At 35.1% G+C, this 23,044-nt stretch overlaps 1 protein-coding gene across 15 annotated transcripts in view; it reads left to right on the top strand.

The window, feature by feature from the left end:
- The window catches only part of PCM1 (pericentriolar material 1), a 43,795-nt gene that overhangs the window by 5,074 nt on the left and 15,677 nt on the right, over positions 1-23,044 (top strand). For 6 of the 15 annotated variants that reach the window (XM_062575650.1, XM_062575657.1, XM_062575659.1 and 3 more), the window contains exons 4-23: positions 717-989; positions 1,557-1,727; positions 5,825-6,002; positions 7,512-7,621; positions 8,057-8,273; positions 9,567-9,768; positions 10,051-10,227; positions 10,974-11,131; positions 11,368-11,582; positions 13,194-13,348; positions 13,429-13,558; positions 14,623-14,757; positions 16,267-16,457; positions 16,937-17,134; positions 18,275-18,497; positions 18,630-18,775; positions 20,011-20,207; positions 21,085-21,259; positions 21,937-22,295; positions 22,835-22,993. In XM_062575650.1, coding sequence (XP_062431634.1) covers positions 717-989; positions 1,557-1,727; positions 5,825-6,002; positions 7,512-7,621; positions 8,057-8,273; positions 9,567-9,768; positions 10,051-10,227; positions 10,974-11,131; positions 11,368-11,582; positions 13,194-13,348; positions 13,429-13,558; positions 14,623-14,757; positions 16,267-16,457; positions 16,937-17,134; positions 18,275-18,497; positions 18,630-18,775; positions 20,011-20,207; positions 21,085-21,259; positions 21,937-22,295; positions 22,835-22,993 — 3,769 coding nt within the window. Of the gene's footprint in view, positions 1-716; positions 990-1,556; positions 1,728-1,923; positions 2,041-5,824; positions 6,003-7,511; positions 7,622-8,056; positions 8,274-9,566; positions 9,769-10,050; positions 10,228-10,973; positions 11,132-11,367; positions 11,583-13,193; positions 13,349-13,428; positions 13,559-14,622; positions 14,758-16,266; positions 16,458-16,936; positions 17,135-18,274; positions 18,498-18,629; positions 18,776-20,010; positions 20,208-21,084; positions 21,260-21,936; positions 22,296-22,834; positions 22,994-23,044 lie in introns of all 15 variants that reach the window. The other 9 variants (XM_062575653.1, XM_062575655.1, XM_062575658.1 and 6 more) reach the window with 7 other exon arrangements.

Below are 23,044 nucleotides of genomic sequence, written 5' to 3' on the forward strand. Positions count from 1 at the left end.
CTGAATGTGAGAAAACTGTGTGAAGTTCAGGACCATTGCTCTTCTATGCCTGATGTTCATGCTTATCTGCCACTCAAATGATTGTAATCTTATTTTGAAAGTATGTTTCTGAAGGGACATAATTTGTGATTCTGAACCTTGTTGTAACCATGAATTGAGCAGAAATGTAGTATTAAAAACTGCTTCTCAGAGTGTAGAGAAATGTATGATATGAATTTATGAGCTATAACTTTTTCCTTGGAGATGTGGCTTGTTAAGCCTTCCCTTGTCCAGATCAGTGGAAAGTATGAGGGATTAATTCTAATAAGAAGCAATGAATTTGTCCTAGCAATTTCAGAATAGAAACTTGTTAATCCTACCAAAGTTTCTTGTTAAAACTGTTTTGGGTTGTGAAAATATTTCAAATATGACCCATTGCTTTGACTTAGAGTGTAAAGATTGAATCTTTACTGATATTCAGACTTTCTTCAGAAATGTGTATTGTGGCAACAAGCTGCTATTCAAAAAGTTTAAAAACTTAAAATGTGAGAAGTATGTCAAAGATCACCAGCACTTTGTCTAGCTAGCTTTTCACTAGTCAGTGAATAGTCAAATAACTTTGAAATTAGTCCAGTAATACTACAGAGCAGATGATCCTAGTAGTGAAGTTAATCAGAGTTGAGAATATATTGAGTAAAAAAATTATAACAATTGTTTTTGGCCTTGTTTGTTTATAGAGAAGCATTGGAAGTGATTCTCAAGGCAGGGCAACGGCTGCTAACAACAAACGTCAACTTAATGAAAACAGAAAGCCCTTTAACTTCCTGTCGCTGCAGATAAACACTAACAAAAGCAAAGATTCTGCCTCAGGTTCCCCAAAAAAGGAGTGCGGGGGATCATTGCAATGTAAAGAGTTATTTGGAGCTGCTCTAAGCAAGGATTTCTTGCAAAATTGTCAGGTGTCTACTCAAGAAGATGGAAGAGGGGAGCCAGCTATGGATAGTAGCCAGGTACTAATGTAGCCTATTAGGCCTGCGGAATAGGGCCTTTTGGTTTCAACTACACTGTTACTATTGAATGCATCTTTCTAAATTTTCAGAAAGTGTGACTGTTGTAATTCAGTTTTTATTGCAAATATTTACCTTCCCACTGTTCAAAAAGGCAGCTGTTACTTGAGAAAAATATGAAACTGGAGTTAGGAATATATTATTCTTGGTCTTAGAATACAGGAAATCTACTTCCTGGTAAAAGATTTAAGTATTTTCATCTTAGAGGTTGATTCTCTGTTACACAGTTCCAGGAAATACTTACATAGTTTAATATTTTTCTGTGTTAGTAATATGAACTAATTCTATTTTAGCCTATATGGACAAGAAGCCCTGTGCTTCAACCTTACAACTTTATGCATGCTTATAAAGGTTATTGACTTTTAACCACTTGCAGAAGTATGCCTATAGGATGGAAGGTACTAGTATGCTATCCTTTTATTAATAGCTTGCTGTTGCTATCACCATGTCGTGTGCATAATACGTTAAAGCTGTAGCTGAATGCATTCAGTAATTTCAGTGTCTTTACAGATTGTGAGCAGACTAGTTCAGATTCGCGACTATATTGCTAAGGCCAGCTCCATGCGGGATGATCTTGTAGAGAAAAATGAAAGATCGGCCAATGTTGAGCGTTTATCACATCTTATAGATCACCTTAAAGAGCAGGAGAAATCCTATCTGAAATTTTTGCAAAAGATGCTTGTAAGTTTGGGAATATAATACATTTGTTTCTCACTGTAAGTTTTCATAATTATTATTTTTTTAAAAAAAGGAGTTGACCGTTGATGTTTTGGTGGTGCTACCGGGGGTGTTGGTTTTTGAGATGTAGTACCTTCCGTGATTCATTTTTGCTGCCCCATTTATATAGTTTTTGATTTATGCCACTGAAATATTTCAGGCTAGAGAAAAGGAGGAGGAGGATGTTCGGAATATAGATTCAGCTGTGGGATCTGGTTCTATAGCTGAGAGCACATCGCTAAACATTGATGTGCAGTCTGAGGCTTCAGATACCACGGTAAGCCGCCTTTTAGTAATTAAGGTGCTAGAAATGAAGACTTCTGTTTTTTATTTCTTTTTTATTCTCTCCTCCTGATTGATGTGATAGTGATGTAATCTGCAGTTCAATCCAAAATAGAAAATTCCCATACCTTTTCTCCTGGAGGTGTACATGCATGTGCAGTTTTGTTTTTTTCAATGTGGGAGCAATGTGTTGCTTCTGTATCAAAACCAATATTTCTTGATTATTTTTTTTCTAAACCTTTCTAATCTACCTTCAAAACAGATTGAAGAATTATATGTGAACTTTGGCAGAGAGATGGATGCTTTGGGCTGATGTAGAAAGGAATAGTTTTCTATACAATTTCTGATTTATCAGCTTGTTTCTGTTAGTGAGAAAACTTACTGGTACTGGTTGAGGAGAGGATTAGAAATGAGTTGGTGGTGGGCCATTGCTAAAGTATTTATCTAGTGATACAGTGGATGTGTTGACCTAACACAGAAGTTCCTCTCCTCTTTTGGAGAGATGGATGTCTTTCAAAAGAAATGTTCTGGATCAGATGCACAGACTTAATTCTTTCTTATCATAGAGTCAGTAAGGTTGGAAGGGACCTCTGGAGATCATCTAGTCCAACCTCCCTGCTCAGCAGGGTCACCTAGAGCATGGTAGTCAGGGTTGCATCCAGGCAGGCCTTGAAGATCTCCAGAGAAGGAGACTCCACAACCTCTCTGGGCAACCTGGTCCAGTGCTCCGTCACTCTCACAGGGAAAAAATTCCCCCTCACGGTCAGGCGGAACTGCCTGTGCTTCAGTTTCTGCCCATTGCCTCTTGTCCTGTCACACGGGACAACTGAAAAGAGTTTGTCCCTGTCCCCTTGACACCCTCCCTTCAGGTACTTGTCCACATTGATAAGATCCCCCCTCAGTCTTGTCTTCCCCAGGCTGAAGAGGCCCAGCTCTCGCAGCCGTTCCTCATAGGGGCAGGTGCTCCAGCCCTCTGATCATCTTTGTAGCCCTATGCTGGACTCTCTCCAGTAGCTCCATGTCTCTCTGTACTTATCTGTGAAAACCTTTATATGAACGTTGTAAACAATTATTGTAGCATATGTAGAAACATTTTAATAACAACTTACGCTTTAGAACTTCCAATACTGTTACTGCACCAAGAAAAAATACTAGTGAGCCAGTACTATTGTAGCCAGTTAATGCTCTTGGTGTTTCACAGATAATAAGTACTCATGTGCTTGGAAGTAAAATAATATTTAAAATGTTAATGATTCTTCATCATTATAGTTAGTTTTGTAAGAAATTTTTCTGTTCCTGTAAAGAAAAAACTGTAGACATGGAAGATCCGACTTTTTCAAATTCTTTTAAAGGCTAGTATGGAGTTGAAGAGGTGGTATGCTTGTAAACTTAAATTTGCTTTTTTTCCTTCATCTCTGCGAAAGGGATTTCAGTTTTTTATTTTCTTAATTTTGCAGCTGATTTCTCTTTTTAGGCTTAAATACATTAAGAGTAAATTTTTTCATTCTGTATTTAAAAGGTTGATTGCTATTTGAGCCTTGTTACAAAATTTCTAAGAACAAATGCTAAAAATAACATCTTTAATCTTGTAGATTTTATTTGATAGAAATAGTACCTTACAGTATATGACAAGGTGTTAGTGGGTGGGTTTGTAACTTAAAAATGCATTCTAAATTGCAGCACATGTTCAAAATCTAATATACTCCCTTTAATAAAGGAAGTATCTTTTAGTTTGAGCATTTAGCCTCACGTTGAGCATAAACTAGGGAATTCAGCTTCACAAGAGCAGGTTACAGATGTTGATGTTACAAAAAGCCCTAAAGGGAAAAGTGACAGAGCTGCTTGGAATGACAGGAAAATCTGGCCCAGTAGGATTAATAGCCAAGAGCATAATTACCTTCAAAGGTACACTGCAAAATACTATTTTAGCCTCAAAAACAGATTTTATATCTCCTGTTTTTTTTAAAAAAAAAATTCTGGTGATGTGCTTCAAACACGTTACAATGAATGTTCTCATTTGGCCTGCTTATCTGTGTCCAACTGTCTTTACACTGGATGGATCTTCTCTAACTAGAGTTGCTTGGAAGTGTGCAAATTATTTCTAAGTGTGGAGCTGTTGACACTCCAGAAGAGAAGGATTATAATTGACAGAGAAAGTATTACATTCAATTCTGTACAGCAGATAATCTGACTTTGTTGTGGTAGATGACCTTTCTAGTTTTACTATTCTCTTTCTGGGAAAATGTCTTTTAAAATTGGTTTTCAGACCCTTAGCATGTTCACACTAATAGTCTGCCAAAGCAAATTTAAGCCAGTATGATATAGAGAAAGTAAATTAGGGAATTGATAGCTTTAACATGTTCTACAAACATTTTTGTAGAACTGTTTATAAAAGTCCCTGAGGGAGGGGGGAAGACTAAGGGGCTTGGAGTATAAAACTTTGTATTTAGCTTTTATGTGGCCTTGTCTTTTATTGTGACAGAAAATATTAATGATTTTCGTAAAACAAAATCAAAAGTTTAAATGTTTTGTTAAGCTTATTAGTCTAAAGTAGAACTATTTGGTGTTTTGATGAATTCAAGTACATCTGTTACTTCGGATAAAGCTTGGATTTTTAGGTGAGAAACTCTTTCATCTCCCTATTCCTTCCTGTGTTAATTTCATTGTGTATAGAATTTTGCCTCTACTCTTCTTTCTACATACAAGATGAAAATTTAACAAGAGTATTCAGTGCCAGTTGCAGTGCATGTTTTAAAACCATGTCTGAGAAGTTTAAAATTCTGAATGTGTTTTCCTCTGTCTGCTGGAAAGCTGACCATTCCCTAATATCCAACTAGCTGATAATACGTCTGCTTCTATTCTGGTGTTCAGTGTGGAATGTGGTTTGCATTGAGAGAATTTTGTACCTCATGAACTCAACACTTCGTAGAGCAACAAAGATGCTTTTTATGTTAGTGTTCTTTCTGTTAGGAGTTGTTAATTATTTAAAATTTTTTTTTCCATATTTTCATCTGCAGAATATGATAATTCAAGCTGGATCATGATCCTAAGTATTTTAGCACAATATCTGCAATTAATTTGCTGCCAATACCTGAAAAAATTGAGGCAACTCTCCAGCCATTAATTGGGAAGGGAAGGGAGGTAGCAAATAGCTTTTGTTTTTGATATATTTTAACTATACACCATGCTTTTGTTCCTTCAGATTTATTTCTGTATGCTTGAAAACATTGTATAGAGGAATTCTGTGCTTGATTTTTGTTTCGACATTGATTTGTCAGAGTCTATGGTATTCTAGCATATATGGCAAAAATATAGTGTGCAGATGCAAATGTAAGTTATGGAAAAGACTAACTGCTCAAAACTTTCTGTTGAAAAGCTAGAGATTTTAGGCTAATAAATTAGTCTAGATCTAGTCTGATAGGTAGCTCCACAATATTGTGCCTTATCTTGGTTAGCTATAACAGTGTTAAAGCTTGCTGTGCTCTTTTGTGAATATTTAATTAGGCGGACAGAAGGATGCATGAGTTAGTAATTTTGATTACTTTTTTTTTTAAAGGCATGGCTTAATGATAGCAGGCTTCTCCCTATAATATATCTATTTTCTTTGACTGAAAAAAATACCTGAAAGACCAAGTCATTTTGTTTTCACCTTTTCACACTTACCAGCTTGATGATTCTATTTCAAGTGCTCTGTTGAAGTACTGTTTGTTTTGAGACATCTATCACTAATATTTATCAAACAAAATATCATGGTTATGATAATCTTACATCTCTTCCAGGCCAGAGATCCTCAACAGGAAGCAAAAGAGGAATTGGAGAACTTGAAGAAGCAGCATGATTTATTGAAAAGGATGTTACAACAGCAGGAGCAATTGAAGGCTCTTCAAGGAAGACAGGCAGCTCTTCTTGCTCTGCAGCATAAAGCAGAACAAGCAATTGCTGTCATGGATGATTCTGGTATGTGGCATGAGAATATATTTTGATAGCTAGGTTAGCAGGCTGATTAATTCATTAAATCTGGAATTGTTGATTAAAAAGTCATTACACATTTAAGTCTTTTTAATATATTTTTTTTAACTGCAAGGCTTCTATTTATGAAAAGAATTGACAACATAGCATTGTAAAATGACACGTGGCAATTCAAAACCATGCAGCTAATTCTACGTTTCAACATTAAAAAAAAGTGTCTCTTGGGTTCCTTGCTCTGAACATTTCTGCTTCTGCTGTGTTTTCCCACAGTGTATTAACTCAAGGACAGGAAAGAAAGTGGAACTGATTAATAAAATTATAGAATTGAGTGCAGGAGAAAAAGCAGAGGCATTAGTAGAGGTCCTATAGAAAACTGCCACAAATGCAAAGGAAGCTGATGCCTTTGCAAAAGGCATCATCCTTGCTTCTTTCTAAAATGGCTTCTAGTAACTGCTTTTTTTCCTATGTGCTGCATAGTAGTAGACCTGTGATGGAATCTTCTTTATCCACCTTCCCCAAATATACTAAACTTGCTCCTGTCTTGATAAAGTGGGTAGGAATTATGCTCATTTATGATAAACTAGGACTTCATTTTCATATTCTTTAATGTTGTTCTTGTTGTCACAGTACCATTGAAGTCACTCTGAATAGCAGTTTCTCACAGCCAGTCTGTGTTGCCATATTTAAAGAGGTGATACGTGCCAGAACTACAGGGTAGGAAATGTAAAGAGATAAATTCAGCATAGGGCAAAATAATGTGTAAAATAAGCATTTTGAAAATTGAAAATGACTAAACTATTGCAAATAAATGAGAAACTAAGTCATTTTCTATGAAGTAAAATGATACTTACTTTTGCTTAATTTTCTTGTGAATTACTGGTTCATATTTGGAGGGGAAAATGTCAGCTACTTGGGCATCTCATCTACCAGTTCCTTATCTTAGTACTGTTTGGATCTGAGCTTACAAACAGGAGAGAAGCTTTCTTGTTTTAATGCATTCTTCTTTTAAGGGATTTTGAAGGACAGAACCCTGAGACTGTTTTCAGCTCTAAAGATTATCAAGATAAAAGCTTAGTATCTTACTTTTTAAGGAAGTAAAATTACATTTACTAAGTAACCACAATTTGATTTGCTTTTACTAAGCTAGACTTCCATCAACCCTCCACAACTTGATTGTTTTTATTTTGTGCTGACTGTTTTGCAAAACACAGAACAGATCTATAAAAACAAGTCCTTTGGTATAACTTTCCACAAAAGACAAGTGTATTGACTTGATGGTGACTTTTTTTTCCTGTAAGACGAGTAGTGTCTCAAGGGTAAAGTTGGTGGGAAGGACACAACATTACAAAATAATTGCTGTTGTGTTTTAAAAGCTGTAATATATTAATGCTCTTAAACCAAATATTTTCATCTAAAAGACTTCATTTCATTGCCAGAAGCAAATCTTTTTTTTTTTTTTTTTTTTTTTTTGTCTTTCTCTTTCTCTCAAATCTTCAGTTGTAACAGAGACTACAGGTAGTGTTTCTGGAGTAAGTCTTACATCAGAACTGAATGAAGAATTGAATGACTTAATTCAGCGCTTTCACAACCAGCTTCATGATTCTCAGGTCAGTACTTGCATTGCACTTGTACAAGTTTTTACCACAGGCTTTTTTAGAGTTTCAGCAGCATTCAATTTTTCTTACTCTTTTGAACAGTGCAGTTAAGTGTTGGTGTCACTTACATGAATTTACTGATGGAGTAATTGGGGTTCTTTAAAACCATGAAAGCTTAGCATGTTTGTGTTACTGATGGTTATTGTTGACTGATTCACATTTCAGGCTTTTACTTCTCTAGATTTTCACAGAGAACATGTCTGTATTACAATATATTGGAATATCATCAGACTATTTTCAGCATCTGTTTCCCTTCATAGAAATTCTTCTGCTCTTGAGCCTAGCAGGCCTAGAAGAGAGTTTCTTTTTCTTCTATTTAGTTGTTGGAAGAAGGTAACTAGAAAAACTTCACAGTACTCTGAATAAAAATGAAATTACTCTTTTTAGACACAATCTGTGCCAGATAATAGAAGGCAAGCAGAAAGTCTTTCGCTTACCAGAGAGATTTCACAAAGCAGGAATTCTTCAACATCAGAACATCTGTCAGATGAGAAGGCACAGCTTTTTAACAAGATGCGAATGTTGCAGGGTAAAAAGCAAAAAATGGACAAATTGTTAGGAGAACTTCATACACTTCGTGACCAGCATCTAAATAACTCCTCCTGTAAGTATAGGCAGAATTGTATGTTTTTAAGAATGTAACTTGTAACTAGTTAATGAAATATTACTAACTGTAGCAGGTGATAAAGCTGTGCTAGGGCAATACTGTGTAGCTGCTTTTTAATGCAGTACTGTAAGTTTCTTCCTTAATGGAGAAATTTTATGTATAATACTCTACTTTCCTCCTCTACAGATACAGATAACAAATGTTTTCTCTAATAACACTTTAGTTTATAACACTATTAAGGTTGGTTGATGTGAGATTGTGGGATTAGAATTTTTATTTGTTTTTTCTTCAAGGCTTGTCCATGATAAAGCTTACTTGTGGATCATAACCATAAGCACTTGAAACTGAGAACTTTCTGTATTCTATCACAGTACATCCATATCTATGTATTCTGAACTTCAGAGGTTAATAGTCTCCACAATAGGATGGGTCCAGCTTTTCCATCATCGAAAGACTGTCTTCTGTTAGCCACAGGAATTTGGATTGTACGCTAGACCAGAGGAACTTAGCTGTCTGTACAGACTAGATTTTTGATCTCTTCCTTAGATGACTTTCCTTCCTTTGAAGCCTCCATGTGGGACTATCAGCTGTTCTCATTTTCTGTTTCTGGAAATGTATTTGTACGGGTGAAGCTTTTTCCCCTACTGCTAGAAATTGCCTGGGGAGTGATTACAACATACTCTGGTTAGCATTAAGAAATGTGATGCTAGAAGCATACTCCTTAGGATAAGTTACTATTTTACTATGATTTAACAGCAATCAATTATGTCGCTATACTCTGTTCTTCCTAGTTGTAGTTAATGCATATGTATAATGTGCATGCATTTGGATATGATTTCATGTAGCTGGAAAAAGTAAACTGATGTCAAATCTTGAGGCTATGTTCTAAAGCACATGGGTGCAAGAGCTCAGCACAGGAAAAGATGCTAGCATTTTTCTTCGTGTTGAAATGTTAAATTTCAACAACAGCAATTCGACCATAAATAAACTCTTATAAGAACTCTCAGGCAGATTTACAGCATGAAAATTTCCATTTCTGAAGTTTGATAAAGCTCAGAAGAGCTGACAGAAGGCTTCTTTATGAAAGTTGGCTATTATACTGTCTGTCTTTTGGCATTACATGTCACAAAACTTAATCAGAAGTGTGTGGGTTTTTGTTTTTTTAATGAAAAAGGCATTACCTGCTGACTTATGTGGGCAGTATTTTCTGTAGCTACATTTTAGTGTAATTCATTTAAGTGAGCTCCTTTCTGCAAGCCATTCTTAATCAGATATATTTCTTTTCTGTAGTTTTTCCTGCATCAGGTTCTCCTCAAAGAAGTATTGATCAAAGAAGTACAACTTCAGCTGCTTCTGCTCCTGTAGGCATAGTAACTGTAGTCAATGGTGAATCAAACAGCCTGGCATCATGTGCTCCCTATCCTCCTGATTATCTGGCTTCTCAAAATGAGAGTGAAGAGGATGACAATCTAAACCCAACAGAAAAGCTCCAGTAAAAGTTCTTTAATTATCTCTGTAGAGTGCTTTAGTAGCCTTGCGTATTAATTTGTTTTAGTAAGCTCTCTTAAGGAACTGTTTTATATTTTAATCTACTTAATTTAGTATTATACTATACTGGATTTTTTAAGACAGTAAAATAGGTTCAGAGCTTTAAGCATAAGATTCTTACGTGGAAAATGACAATTTTCAAGGATTATAGATGACATACACATTTCAGCTTATATAGATGCAACTAATAGAACAAAACATATAGCATGTTCTTTTTTCTCCTCAGAAAACTAAATGAAGTTCGTAAGAGGCTGAATGAGCTGCGCGAGTTAGTTCACTACTATGAACAAACATCTGATATGATGACAGATGCTGTAAATGAAAACACTAAGGAAGAGGAAGAAACAGAAGAATCTGAAAGTGATTCTGAACATGAGGATCCACAGCCTGTTACGAATATTAGGTTATAATATTTTTTTATCATCCTAAATTTTTGTAGCTGAGTTGTCACATTTTCTGAAGCAATAAATGATTTCATCCACCAGAAGTAACTTAATACTGTGATTATGTTAGCTTTCCAAAATTTTAATTCGACGTAGCTTTCTTATACAGATGATTAGTTATTGATAATTTATTTGTACAACAAATGTAGATTAACTTGGAGATTGTTACAAATGACTTTGAAATCTATAATTGCTTTGGATTTAAGCAATGAACTGTGTAGAGAACTCCATGAGAAGTTTAACAGGTTTAGGCTAGAAAACTATAATGAAAGAAATTTCAGTTTAGAGAAGTGTGCTGAGGTATAGTTTGTTTGTTTGGTTTTTTTTTAAACAAGACCACTGTGTGCATTGATGGTCTTCATTGCACAGAAGTGTACTGTAATTTTGCTGTGAATTATACAGAACTTTTGTAATGTAGACATACACCTTGAATACCTTTTGTTATTGTTATTGTTTGTAGAGCTAGCAGGAAAATAATCCACAGCTGCTTCTGAGTGGTAAAAAATATTGGAGTGATGTGTATTGAGAAATTTTGAATATCTGGACTAATTTTCAAATGGGTTTTATTAGAGATAGATTTTTATAAAGGATTATAAAGACATTTCCATAGCAGCCAGTTGAAATGTTTTTAAAACAACAGAGCTGCAGTGAAACTTCTCGGTGTCTGTTCTTAAAAGGTTAACATCAGTAATGTATTTTGCCCTAGAAACCCTCGTGGAATCAGTAGTTGGAGTGAAATGAATAGCAACTCAAACTTACAATGTGGAGCTAATAACAGAGATGGAAGACATCTTAATACTGACTGTGAAATAAATAACCGATCTGCTGCTAATATAAGGACTCTTAAAATAACCTCAGCTCTAGGTATGTTCTAAAATCTTAAAATAATTTCAAGTATTAATGTGTATGTTAATTCTGATAGCCACACAAAATCTGGGAGAACATTGTCTGACAAGCAAAATTTTCAAGAGTCTAAATGTTAAGCTGATATTTCTCCAAAGTCCAATAATTGCAGATGGCATGATTGATTAATGGACTTCAGCAAGTTGTGTTGTGTCATTGGTAGTGTTTGATTTTTGCTTTGTTTTTCCCCCCTCTAGACTGCCATAATAGGGAGGATGACAAAGGTGTCGATCTTCCCCAAGGTGAAGATGATGATGTTGAAGAAGATAGAGCTAGTGAAGATTCTGTATCTAGTCACAGAAGCAGCCTGGGGGATGCTGCTGGAGATGCTGAGTTTGAGCAGAAGATCAGTAGGCTTATAGCTGCAAAACAGAAACTTAGACAGCTACAAAATCTTGCTGCTATGGTGCAGGTATTCTGTAAATATAAATCTGCACAAAATGTAATATTCATTATTATATGTGTAAATTATAATAAGGAAAAACTATTTAATATTTAAAATGTTAATTGTTAAAGTGGAGAGGGGAGATAATGTTTGATTTGTCTAAAGTTGAGGTTGATGCTTTTGAAGTTTAAATCTTGAGTTTTTCTAAGGCTTACTGACTTAAGATAAGGATCATAGAATCATAGAATTGGTAAGGTTGGAAGGGACCTCTGGAGATCATCTAGTCCAACCCCCAAACGAGTGGCCTGTACGGGGAGCGAATGCGCGAGCTTGGCATTATTAGCACCACGCTCTAACCAACTGAGCTAAACCTAACCCCCGAATGACCTTAATACCTAGGCTCAACACTGAATTATTAACATTTTCCCAAAAAGCCTAATATTTTTCAAACCTTGATCTATGCTTTTATTTTTTAGCTTATAATGAATATTCATCAGTTTTAGTTTTGGAAACCTAGATTCTGTAATGTTGTTTCCGTCAGTGAGGAAAACTTAAGTTTTCCAAAAGATTCTTGAGGGCTAGCTATGAACTGACAATTTTTTTTTTTATATAATACCTCACACCTGTTCTCATGATGTTTCTAAATAACAACTTTTCTTGAATTTCATGTCTTCACAAAAAGCATCTGTATAATTTAGTCTCTGCATATTGAGTGCATACAGATACCACAGAAATGAAAAGTTTGTATGTAAGAACTCTAAAATCAATCTCGGTTAAAACGTGTGCTTGGGTAGCAGCTACAATATAACACTATTCAGTTATTTCATGATTATACTACTATCAAAAATTTCTTGACATCTGGATCAGACTTGATACGTAGGATCGCTCTAAAGGTTTTACCTATACAATAACATAAATGAAAAATAGAGATCATGTTAGATGCTTTTTTAAATTTCCTTCAATTCATGGTGTGTCTTCAATCTTCTGTTTACTCGTTCACATTTACTAGTTTAGTGGTTTTACATAATAGTATTGTGGGTTTATATAGCTCTACCATACATCATCACTGATGATGATCCCTCCCCTTCAGTGGGTTCTGTATTAAGAAAGATTGTTTTGGAAAACACCACAAGCAGCTGCAGCTTTAACGTTTTCAGATTAAGTGGAGAATTTAAAATAAAAAACCACCAAATCCAAGAAAAATATAATATAGAACCATGTGGAAGACTGTCTCAAAAAACTTCATTTGACTTTCAAGAGTAGTTTTGTTTCTGTTTTAACCATGACTACAGTAACTAAACAATCTTGTTGTTCACCTTATTCTATTCTCATTCTATTCTTCTTTCCTTTTCTTCTCTCCTTTTCTTTTGGTCATGCCTGGGTTTCAATCCATTCAGTTGTAGGTATAAAATAAAACTCAGTTATGCTTATGCTCCCAGACTGAGAGAGAAGTTACTTTGTTTATACTGGAATTTTCAATAGTATAAACTCTCTAACTTCAGATTAATCTCAACTTGCTGCCTTATAATCTGAACTAAATAAAAACTGTAGTTCTAAAAAATGTTTTTAATTTGAGAAATTAAACTGGTTAAGTTCTGTGTACCAATTTGAGAATATTATGACTGCCTCACTTTTCAGGATGATGATCTGGAACCTCAAGGAGCAGTTGCCAGTGCATCTAATATGGGTGACTTGGTTTTGGGTGACACGGAGGAGACAAAGCAACAACCAAACAATGCCCGAGCTGGTACCAACAAGCTGCAAAAAGATGTAGGACTGAATGAAAAAGCAAGGTATATTTTTATCCAAGGATATTGAAATCGTGTCTTTATGAAACCTCTTGCCAGGTAATAGAAAAAAAACTTTTTTACAGAGAGAAGTTTTATGAAGCTAAGCTACAGCAGCAGCAACGGGAGCTTAAACAGTTGCAAGAAGAAAGAAGAAAATTGATAGAAATTCAGGAAAAAATTCAAGCATTACAGAAAGCTTGTCCTGACCTTCAAGTAGGTAGAATGTATTTCTTAACTATCTTAAGCTGTTGAGCAGTAGAACATCAAGTATCTTTCATACCGGTTGTTTTTTGGGTTGTTTTTGTTATTTTTGCTTTAAGTGTAAAAATTGGTGTTTAAAATGTACATTTGGTAATTCTTATTTTATGTATTGTAAGATGCTGGATTTCTAAGGCTCCACAAGAAATTTGTCTAGCCTGTGTTCCTCTCAAGTCTTTGCTCGGAGATTTCTGTACTGGTCTCCTAGTTTTGGTGTAGTAGTCTTCAAAAGTTTTTTGGTTTAGTTTAATCTCTTCAAGGATGGAGAGCCATCTGTTTTTAACTTGAATTTTTTCTATCTATATCTGTAATTACTGCATTTTAGCTCTTGATATTAACCATTGGCTATCTGTATTTCTTTCCAGAAATACACATTTGAGGATCGTGTTGAGAAGCACACTAACTCCCAATTTTTTGCTTACCATTATGTAGGCATATTTTTCAGAATGTGCTCTCATCCAAAGGCTGCGTTTTTTGAAATTACATTATAGGATGGTTATGGAATATGTCATTTTAAGATAAAATGATACACTTAAAATATACACATACACGCGCACTTTTTTTAATGCTTCTCTTCAATTATCCTTTGCTTTATGACACAAAAATGCTTTTTTTCTACTTTTTCCTCAGTGTTACTGAGGAACCTTGTATTATCAGTGATTTTTATGAGAGAACTTCTTCAGGACCTGGTCTTTTAAAACAATATCATGTCTTGTAATAATGATAAACACTTTGTATTCAAAATTAGTGTTGTGCAGTGTTGTTCTTCATAGTCTTTGAAGGCAAACTTATATTATGAAGTGAGCTGTAAATGGCCCGTAGTGTTCATCTATAGCACATCTATAACACTATTACTGCCCGAGCTCTGGAGTAAGTTTTTTAACATTATTTAGAAAAAACTTTTCTTGTTGAATACTAACTCTGCTGTCTTAAGAAGCCTGAAATGAGTTGAGTATTAACAGTACATAGGTTTTAGAAAGTTACTTTACTGTACTTTGCATTTCTACTTTGTCTTTCAGTTGTCTGCTAGTCTTGGTAATTGCCCAGCAAATAGACAGATTTCACCAGCAACTTCAACTCCAGCCATGAATGAGAGTAACACAGCTGTCAAGCCTATACTTGAACTTGATGAATCTGTACCAGTTGGCAATGAGGTATTTCATACTTGAGATTTTCTGTGCCTTGAGAAAGGCTTATAGGGGAAAAGAGTTCTAGATAACTTACAAAATACTGGGAAAAAAATGTATGGAGAGTAGAATAGAAGCCATTTTAATATAATGTGTATAATTTCTGTTTTCTTCCTGGGAAGAAATATTGCTCTGAACTGGCAAAAATGCTTTGCCCAGAAACAGAAGTTGTTGTCAAATGCAAAAGTTAAGTGAGTTTTGAATTTGTACAGTAGATATCTGATGGTGCATTCTAGAGGGAAATTATCCATAAAGAAAATGATAACATTATTTGAAATGCAGAATGTGTTCTTTATATAGGTGACTTCTGTACATCTTCCTTTCCTCTTTTTTCACCCAAATTCACAAATTTTAAATAAAGATCTGAATGTTACTTAGTCTTTCTGAAAATTATGGTACTATTTATAGAGGTGCAGAAAGATGTGAAAACAAATTTCCTGCTTAGACCAGATATCAGAAACGAATCAAAAATATTTGAGATTTTTCTTAAATGAACTTTGAGCTGCATCAGCATTGTCTAAATTTGTGTTGTAGCTTTGATGAGGCTGATAGCACAATGCTTCTATTACTGTCATTAAAAGCTAGATCTTTCTTTTCAAGTAAACATTATCAGATAAATTATCTATTATTAATAAAAGATCTGATTCTTTTTCTGCTAAAAAGAAATTGTCTCCAAAATAAGTGTGCTGATGCATATAGAGAACACTAAAAGAGAGTTTGGATTGTTAATTGTCCAAATCTGAGTATTGAATTTTTGTTTGAAAGCTTCTTAGCTGCATCACCACTATCTGGTTCACCAAACTTCGTGCTTTGGTACATTGTCACTTGTCTTTTCTTTAACATCTGTGGTTTCCTTTCTGGTTCATTTATACAATTCCTCTAATACATTATACCATTCTGTTGCACCAGTTACGCTTTTGTAAAAAGTATCTTACCATTTGTGCTTTCACTGTGTTTAAAGTAGATAAGGGCTCTTCCTGCTTGCCCCTGACCCTTCAGGTGCTCTTCTTTGTAACCCATTGCTTCCTTAAGTCTTTTCAAACACACACTGCAACCTGATGTTTCTGCAGATTGCAGAAATGCTTGGCTTTTTTTCTTGTATCCTGTACTTGGTGCGAACTGCTTCACTGATAACTATTTCCAGGTTTCTCCAGAGGATAATATTCTGTCTCGCTACTTAACACTAACTAATAATGTACAGAGGTGTTTCATAAATAGTGTTGCGTGAAATGTGCATCCTGTTTCATAAAAAAAAAATTCTTGCCTATACTTGCCCTCTTAGATTTTAATTATTTGGAATAAATACCAACTACTATGTGCATTTTACTGCTTGCTACAGTGTGGCTTCAGTTACAGTATGATACCAATGCCTGAACAAAAATTTATCAATGTAGGATTAAATGTTGAGAATTTGCCATGTATTAATTCAGATTTTTTGTTTATGCTCTGATACATTCTGTATTCTACTGCAAATAGTTATGGTCTGAGATGAGAAGACATGAGATTTTAAGAGAAGAGTTGCGACAGAGAAGAAAGCAGCTTGAAGCTTTAATGGCTGAACATCAGAGGAGAAGAGAGCTAGCAGAAACAATATCTACTGTTGCCGCATCTGTTAAAAGCGAGGGATCGGAAGCTCAGTGTACTCCACAGCAGAGTAGGACAGAAAAGTAAGAACATGAGTCACTGTGCATCTGTGGGTGCTTCTGTATTTACTACAGTGTTGGTCTTGGAGCATTTTCCTGTTTTCCTGTGAGAGCTGAATGAGATGTAATAGAACAGTAAATTAGTTTCTCAACTTCTAAAGTGACTGTTAGTTGACAGTTTGCCAGTTGCATGGTTTTAGCAACATGTTTAGTCTCCCCTGTTCTGTAGATGGTGAAAATTATGTAAGAAGGAAGGAATGTGTGAAAAAGGTCAAATGCTCAAAGCAGATTGTTTCCTCATCTCTGCTGCATTTATAAGAATAGTAAGGTCTTAAAGAAAAGACTTACTGGAAATTAACTGTCCTGCTATCAGAAATATACCAGTTTCATTTAGCACTGGTGAGATGATGATGATCAAGCTGCTGATTTTGGTGTAGCTTGATTAAAAATAAAAACAACTGTTCCACCACCTTAAACACCCCTCTGTCTTAAATGTTCACTAGGACAGTGGCAACCTGGGGAGGTTCTACTCAGTGTGCGCTGGATGAGGAGGATGGAGATGAAGATGGTTATCTCTCCGATGGACTTGGTCAGGCAGAAGAGGAAGATGATGAAGAATCAAGTTCTAATGACAGTTTCTCTGTTTATCCTAGTAATAACATACCAGAAAGTACATTTTGCGTTAAAGAAAACAAGGATAGGTTAGTTGCATTATTTTTTGGCCTGATGCCAGTCAGGGTAAATTTGAAGGGGGGTGGAAGAAGCAGCTTTGTGTTAAGTAGAAAGAATTGTTACAGCGAAGTGAGACTCTTTCTACTTGCTAGTGAGCTTTGTCCAGTGACACTTCCTCATCGTAGTCTCTGCACCTGTGATGTGTGTAACTAATCTAGACTTTTGCTTTCAGGCATGTTAAATGTTGTTTGCCACTGAGCTCTGTAGTTGGGTTACAGTAACTCCTTATGTTCCCATGTTGTTTTAGTCAGCTTAGATGACTTATAAGGAATTCTTGCCATAATGTTGATCAGTTTGGGTTTTTTTTTGTTTGTTTGTTTTTGTTACTCAGTAATACAAAGAATTGAAAGTTAACTCTGAAGTTTTTACTTTGCATTTGTTAGCTTTGGCAGCATTGAAAAGTACAGCACTGGACCAGGTTGCCCAGAGAGGTTGTGGAATCTTCTTCTCTGGAGATATTCAAGGCCTGCGTGGATGCAACCCTGTCTAACGTGCTCTAGGTGACCCTGCTGAGCAGGGAGGTTGGACTAGATAATCTCCAGAGGTCCCTTCCAACCTTACTGATTCTATGATTCTACTTTTTTGAAATTATTTTTTAATTAACATAAATATTTTAGCTCTTGCTTACCTGTTTGATTTCCTTATTGATCTTTGGGTGACTTAGCAAGATGGCATGTTAAAAGTAATATATATCCTTTCAGTTGGTTATCTCCGTTCTTTTGATACCCAAAATTATTTTAATGGGTACTAGTCTGTGTGGTCTTCTATTCAATTCCTGTGTCCATTAATTTTCATTGTATTGTGCTGATGGCTTTCATTGAGCACTTATCAAAAATCAGTATTGTACAATCCTGAGAACAAGAGCCAGAAACATCTTTATCGGTTCTTTTTTTTTGAAAACTGGTATATTTGTAATGTAATGTTTCAGGATATTGTTGGGTTATTGGGTTGACAAACTCATGTTGATGATTGACTAGTACACTAAAATGGCCTGAGCCAAGTGAATTTTTGCCATTTAACTGAAATGTCATGTAAATAATTGAAACGAGTAAAATTTAAAACGTTAGCTTTGTTCTTTCTCTGTAGTTTGTTCTTTTTCTTTTCCCTAGATGGAAGAATTGCCGTCCTCTTTCAGCAGATGGAAATTATCGTCCACTGTCTAAGACTAGGCAGCAGCAAAACATTAGCATGCGACGGCAAGAAAACCTTCGGTGGGTGTCTGAGCTTTCATATGTGGAGGAAAAGGAACAATGGCAAGAGCAGATTAACCAGTTGAAGAAACAACTTGAATTTAGTGTCAGCATTTGTCAAACTTTGATGCAGGATCAGCAGGTAGATATGAAGAACAATTACGTTTTGTTTACTACTTTGTCATTTATTTATTTATTTATTTATTCTAAATCTTTCCAGCAATAACTTCTGGTTTCTGTAGTTGGGTTGCTGACATGTATTTTCTTTTTACAGACCCTGTCTTGCCTACTACAGACTTTACTTACGGGCCCTTACAGTATGATGCCTAGTAATGTTGCATCTCCACAAGTGCATCTTATTATGCATCAGTTAAACCAGTGTTATACTCAGCTGACTTGGCAGCAGAATAATGTTCAAAGGTTTGTTGTCTGTATTAATATTAAATTGTGTAATTTGAAATATTTCAGTAACAGAGAACATAGTTACATGAATGATAGGTTAGATAATGGTTAAATGTTCTGTTAAAGTTGAGTTGGTTTTGAATTTGGAATTTCTGTACGACTTTGGGGAGGGTTTCCCCCCTCCCTTTTTTTCCTTCGATCACCACTTTAAAACATTTCAGGAAGTTTCTTGAGTCACTCTTGTAAAGAGCCAAGTGTTGAGATACCTACCAAAAGACTACTTACATAGTTTCCTGTGGCTTTTTCAGTGTAGATTTGCCTTCCTTGAATGCTGCTTTTGTGCCTTTATTATTATTTACCAGACTACTTAGCAAGATTCCTGATTGTAGTGGTTATGGAAAGATGGTGGAAATGTTCTGTCCTTTTTTAGTCTTATTAGGAGGAGTTCATGCTTACCCATCATTCATTGGATGTACTTTCTGAACTATTTAATATATATATACATGAAGTGTGTGTGTATATATATGTGTGTGTGTGTGTATATATTTATATAAAAATTTAGAAGGTAGAAAGTACATTATTTGAATGTATGTGTATGTATGTATGATAGTCATCTTAATGCATTGTTTGAAAGTCCAAGCTCCTTATCCCTGTTTTGTCTTTTGGTCAATATTGTATGGTTATTGACATCTTATGTTTTAAAGGAGTTTTTATGCCACTTGCAAATCTCTTGCATCTGGGATTATGCCTATTTAATTTTTCCTTTTTAGGTTGCTTTTTTTTTTTTTTTTTTTTATGTTGATCTTAAAACTCTTGCTATTTGTCACTCAGGATTATGTAAGAGTTGTTTCTTGTCCTGTGGAGTTTATTTTGACTAGCTTAATCAAGGAACAGTTCTTTATGTATAGCAACTGAAAACTGAGGCAGGTGGAATAATATGGATCTCAAATTACTCACAGCTTTCCTTTAGTATGTCATAGCCACTGTGAGTACGTTGATTAACTGACTGAGTAAATCTAATATTAGACTTACTGTGGGGTCAAAGAATTTCAATTCATAAATATTTTACTCTTAACACAGTTAAGTTATGTTAATTAAATTATTTTTTAGCATGCTGTTATCTTTCCACAGTACCAATATTCTCCTGTTTATCTTATTTCTACCAAGTTGTTTTCTGTGTCACTTCAAGTTTTGAGGCAGTTTTTCTCCACCCCACCCCACCACCAGGGTGCTTATTTCTGCTTGTTTTCAAGGTTGAAGCAAATGTTGAATGATCTTATGCGCCAGCAAGAAGAGCAACAGTGTCAAGAGAAGCCATCAAAAAAGGAGAGAGGCAATAGTGCACCACCACCTCCATCTCCTACTGTTTTTTGTCCCTTCAGCTTTCCTCCACAACCTATGAACCTGTTTAACATACCAGGGTTTACTAATTTTTCTTCCTTTGCTCCAGGTGAGTGTTAGTACAAATATGAAACATGGTACAGTTTCAAAAATTTCTGTTAACAAGTGGTTTAATGTTGAAGTGGGACTTAGTGATTTTTTTTTTCCCTCTACTTGATTTCTTAAAACTTCACCACTTGTTTTGGTTTAAAATACCTATAAACAGCAATGTGTTACTAATTTTTGTTCTTATTAGAGCTATAGAGTTACTGTTGACTTGGATACAATGTTCCTGTTCTCTTTACCCAACTTGTATTCTACTAATCTACTTTTACTCTTGGATTTGAAATGGAAAAAACTGTAGGTGTTTTATTGCATCTTTAAAAGAATATGAATTGTTGTTGTTGTCTTAATAACGTATTTCAGCCTTTTCAAGGAAACTGGGAAATCAGCATAGACACAGCTTACAGCTTTCTGATTTTCAGGTCTTGCTTTAGAATGTGTTTTAAATTATACAGGACCTACACAGAGGGATATTTAGAATCTTTACAGTATCAAGAAACTGAATATAAAGTTTCAGTATTATATCATCTTTGGCTGTATGAGAATACTCGTTCTGTTAGAATTTTCTTGGCAGTTTCATTGTAGTTGAAGTATTGATAAAATCTTTATGCAGGAAAATCTTTTTTTTTTTAACCTTATAAGAGCTTTTTATTGGTGTTTTTCTTGAAATACTTTTTTCTGTCCTCTGATTGAATTGCAGTGGCATGCATAGTAGCCAGTGATTTTTTTGAAAGTCATGTTTCAGATAATTTCTTTATTGCAGCACTTTTGAGATGGCAACTGTTTTTGATAACTTCCTCTCATTTTTTTTTGATATTTTTGTTTTTTAATTTTTTGGTGCCACAACAGGGTAATATCTTCAGATTCTCTCATTTACTTTGTAGGTATCAACTACAATCCGGTGTTCCCTTCTGGCTTTGGAGATCTTGCACACAGTGTTACCCCGCACAGTGAGCAGCAGCAAAATCCTATAGATCATAATGCTTCTGGGAAAACTGAGTACATGGCATTCCCCAAACCTTTTGAAAGCAGTTCCTCTAATGGTGCTGAAAAACAAAGGTACTTTATGTCATAGTGCACCTTTTTTTTATTGACTCTTTGCTCATTTTTCCTTTTTTTAGAGAAGGTTGGGAAATTAATTGTTCTTACAGAAATTTTATCTTTAAGGTCAATAATTGAATTCCAAGATGAGCTTTAATTCTGCAGTTTCCTGGATTTTTTTAAATATTTTCCTTTTACAATTTGAAATGTATGCTTTTCTGTATGTTAACTTAAATGCCCTTTCTTTTAAGATTGAATGTAGAGCTTGAGTGATTTTATGATAAAATTTGTAATTGGAGGAGGATGTTTTTCACTCTTTTGAAACTGAGCTGTCATCTGTCATGTCCAAAGAAGATAACTTCACAGGGAATGTTTGTTTTTGTGTTATGGTAGATTCTAATGGAGAATGCGTTGTTTTAGAAATATTCTGTCCTATAATGCTATTTTAAGTATAATAATAGGTGCATAGATATATTCAGGTTGAAATCAATGAGTAATGTGAATTTCTTCAGATGCCTTCAGTTTTGACTTGGAAAATTTTTCTGGTTTTGGTTGTGGTGTTCATTTTATCATTAAATAACTAGGGCAGGTGACTTGCATAATGGATGAAGCTGTTTACTTGCCTGGTAACACTCACTATTTTTACCTGAGAGACTAGGTTATAATGTATTGTACTATTTCTGTATTTCTGACAGAAGGAGTCATAGACAACCTGAAGAGGAAAAGGAAAACAGATCAATTTGGCTTACTGACAGCCAGGAAGTGAAAAAAGATGATCAGTCTTACCTGAAAGCAGGTTTTGCAGTTTCAGTACAGAACACTGCTTCCAGTCATAAAAATCAGTCTGATATGAGCAGGAGAAGAGAGTTTGATGAGGAGTCTTTGGAGAGTTTTAGTAGCATGCCTGATCCAGTAGACCCAACTACTGTGACAAAAACATTTAAATCTAGAAAAGCATCAGCACAAGCAAGCTTGGCATCAAGAGATAAAACACCTAAATCGAAGAGTAAGAGGAAGAGTTCTTCTCAACTAAAAGGCAGAATTAAAAGTACTGGTAGGTTGTAAAGTAATTTTAGATACTGGGGCAAGCTCAACTTTAATAACAATTTTTGTTCTAGAGAATTTACTCTCCATAAATGATACCTTTAACTTTTATTTCAAGAACTCTTCGTTGAAGTGTGAATTCATTTTACATAACAAAGGTACGCAATTTTTTTTGAGTATTAGTTTTCAAAAAAAAAAAAGTAAATGATTTGGGCATCACAATTGAACACACAGTGGATGTAGATATATTAAGACAGCGAACAAACTGCCAAGAGAATCTTTTCATTGTGTCTTCATTTTGAAATTTGATGACTTACTGAAGGATATGCTTCAGTGAAATACAGAATTAGCCTAATATAGTGACCCTCTGGGGAGAGAGGGACAGGACTAGCTAGCATGCATGATACTGTTGCGGTCAATTAAGATTTAATGATGCCATAAAGCATCAGTGTGCAGAGGAAGATTTCTGGCTAGGAAACATCCATTGGTGTTTTGCATCTTTGAAGTGGCCCCTGAACCCTAACCCTAACCCTTCCCCTCTCCTATAAGGTTATGAAAGTGCAAGCGCTTCTAGTATGTGTGAACCCTGCAAAAGCAATAAAAGCAGACACTCTGAAGAGGTTGTTCACGCAAAGGTGTTCAGCAAAAGAAATCGAGAACAGTTGGAAAAAATAATTAAATACAGTAGATCTACTGAAATGTCTTCAGGTATTTTTTTTTTTTTTTTTTTGAATTTCAGTAATTATTTTTTGTTATGTG

Source organism: Rhea pennata, chromosome 4, assembly GCF_028389875.1.
Source record: "Rhea pennata isolate bPtePen1 chromosome 4, bPtePen1.pri, whole genome shotgun sequence".
NCBI classification, from domain to species: domain Eukaryota; kingdom Metazoa; phylum Chordata; class Aves; order Rheiformes; family Rheidae; genus Rhea; species Rhea pennata.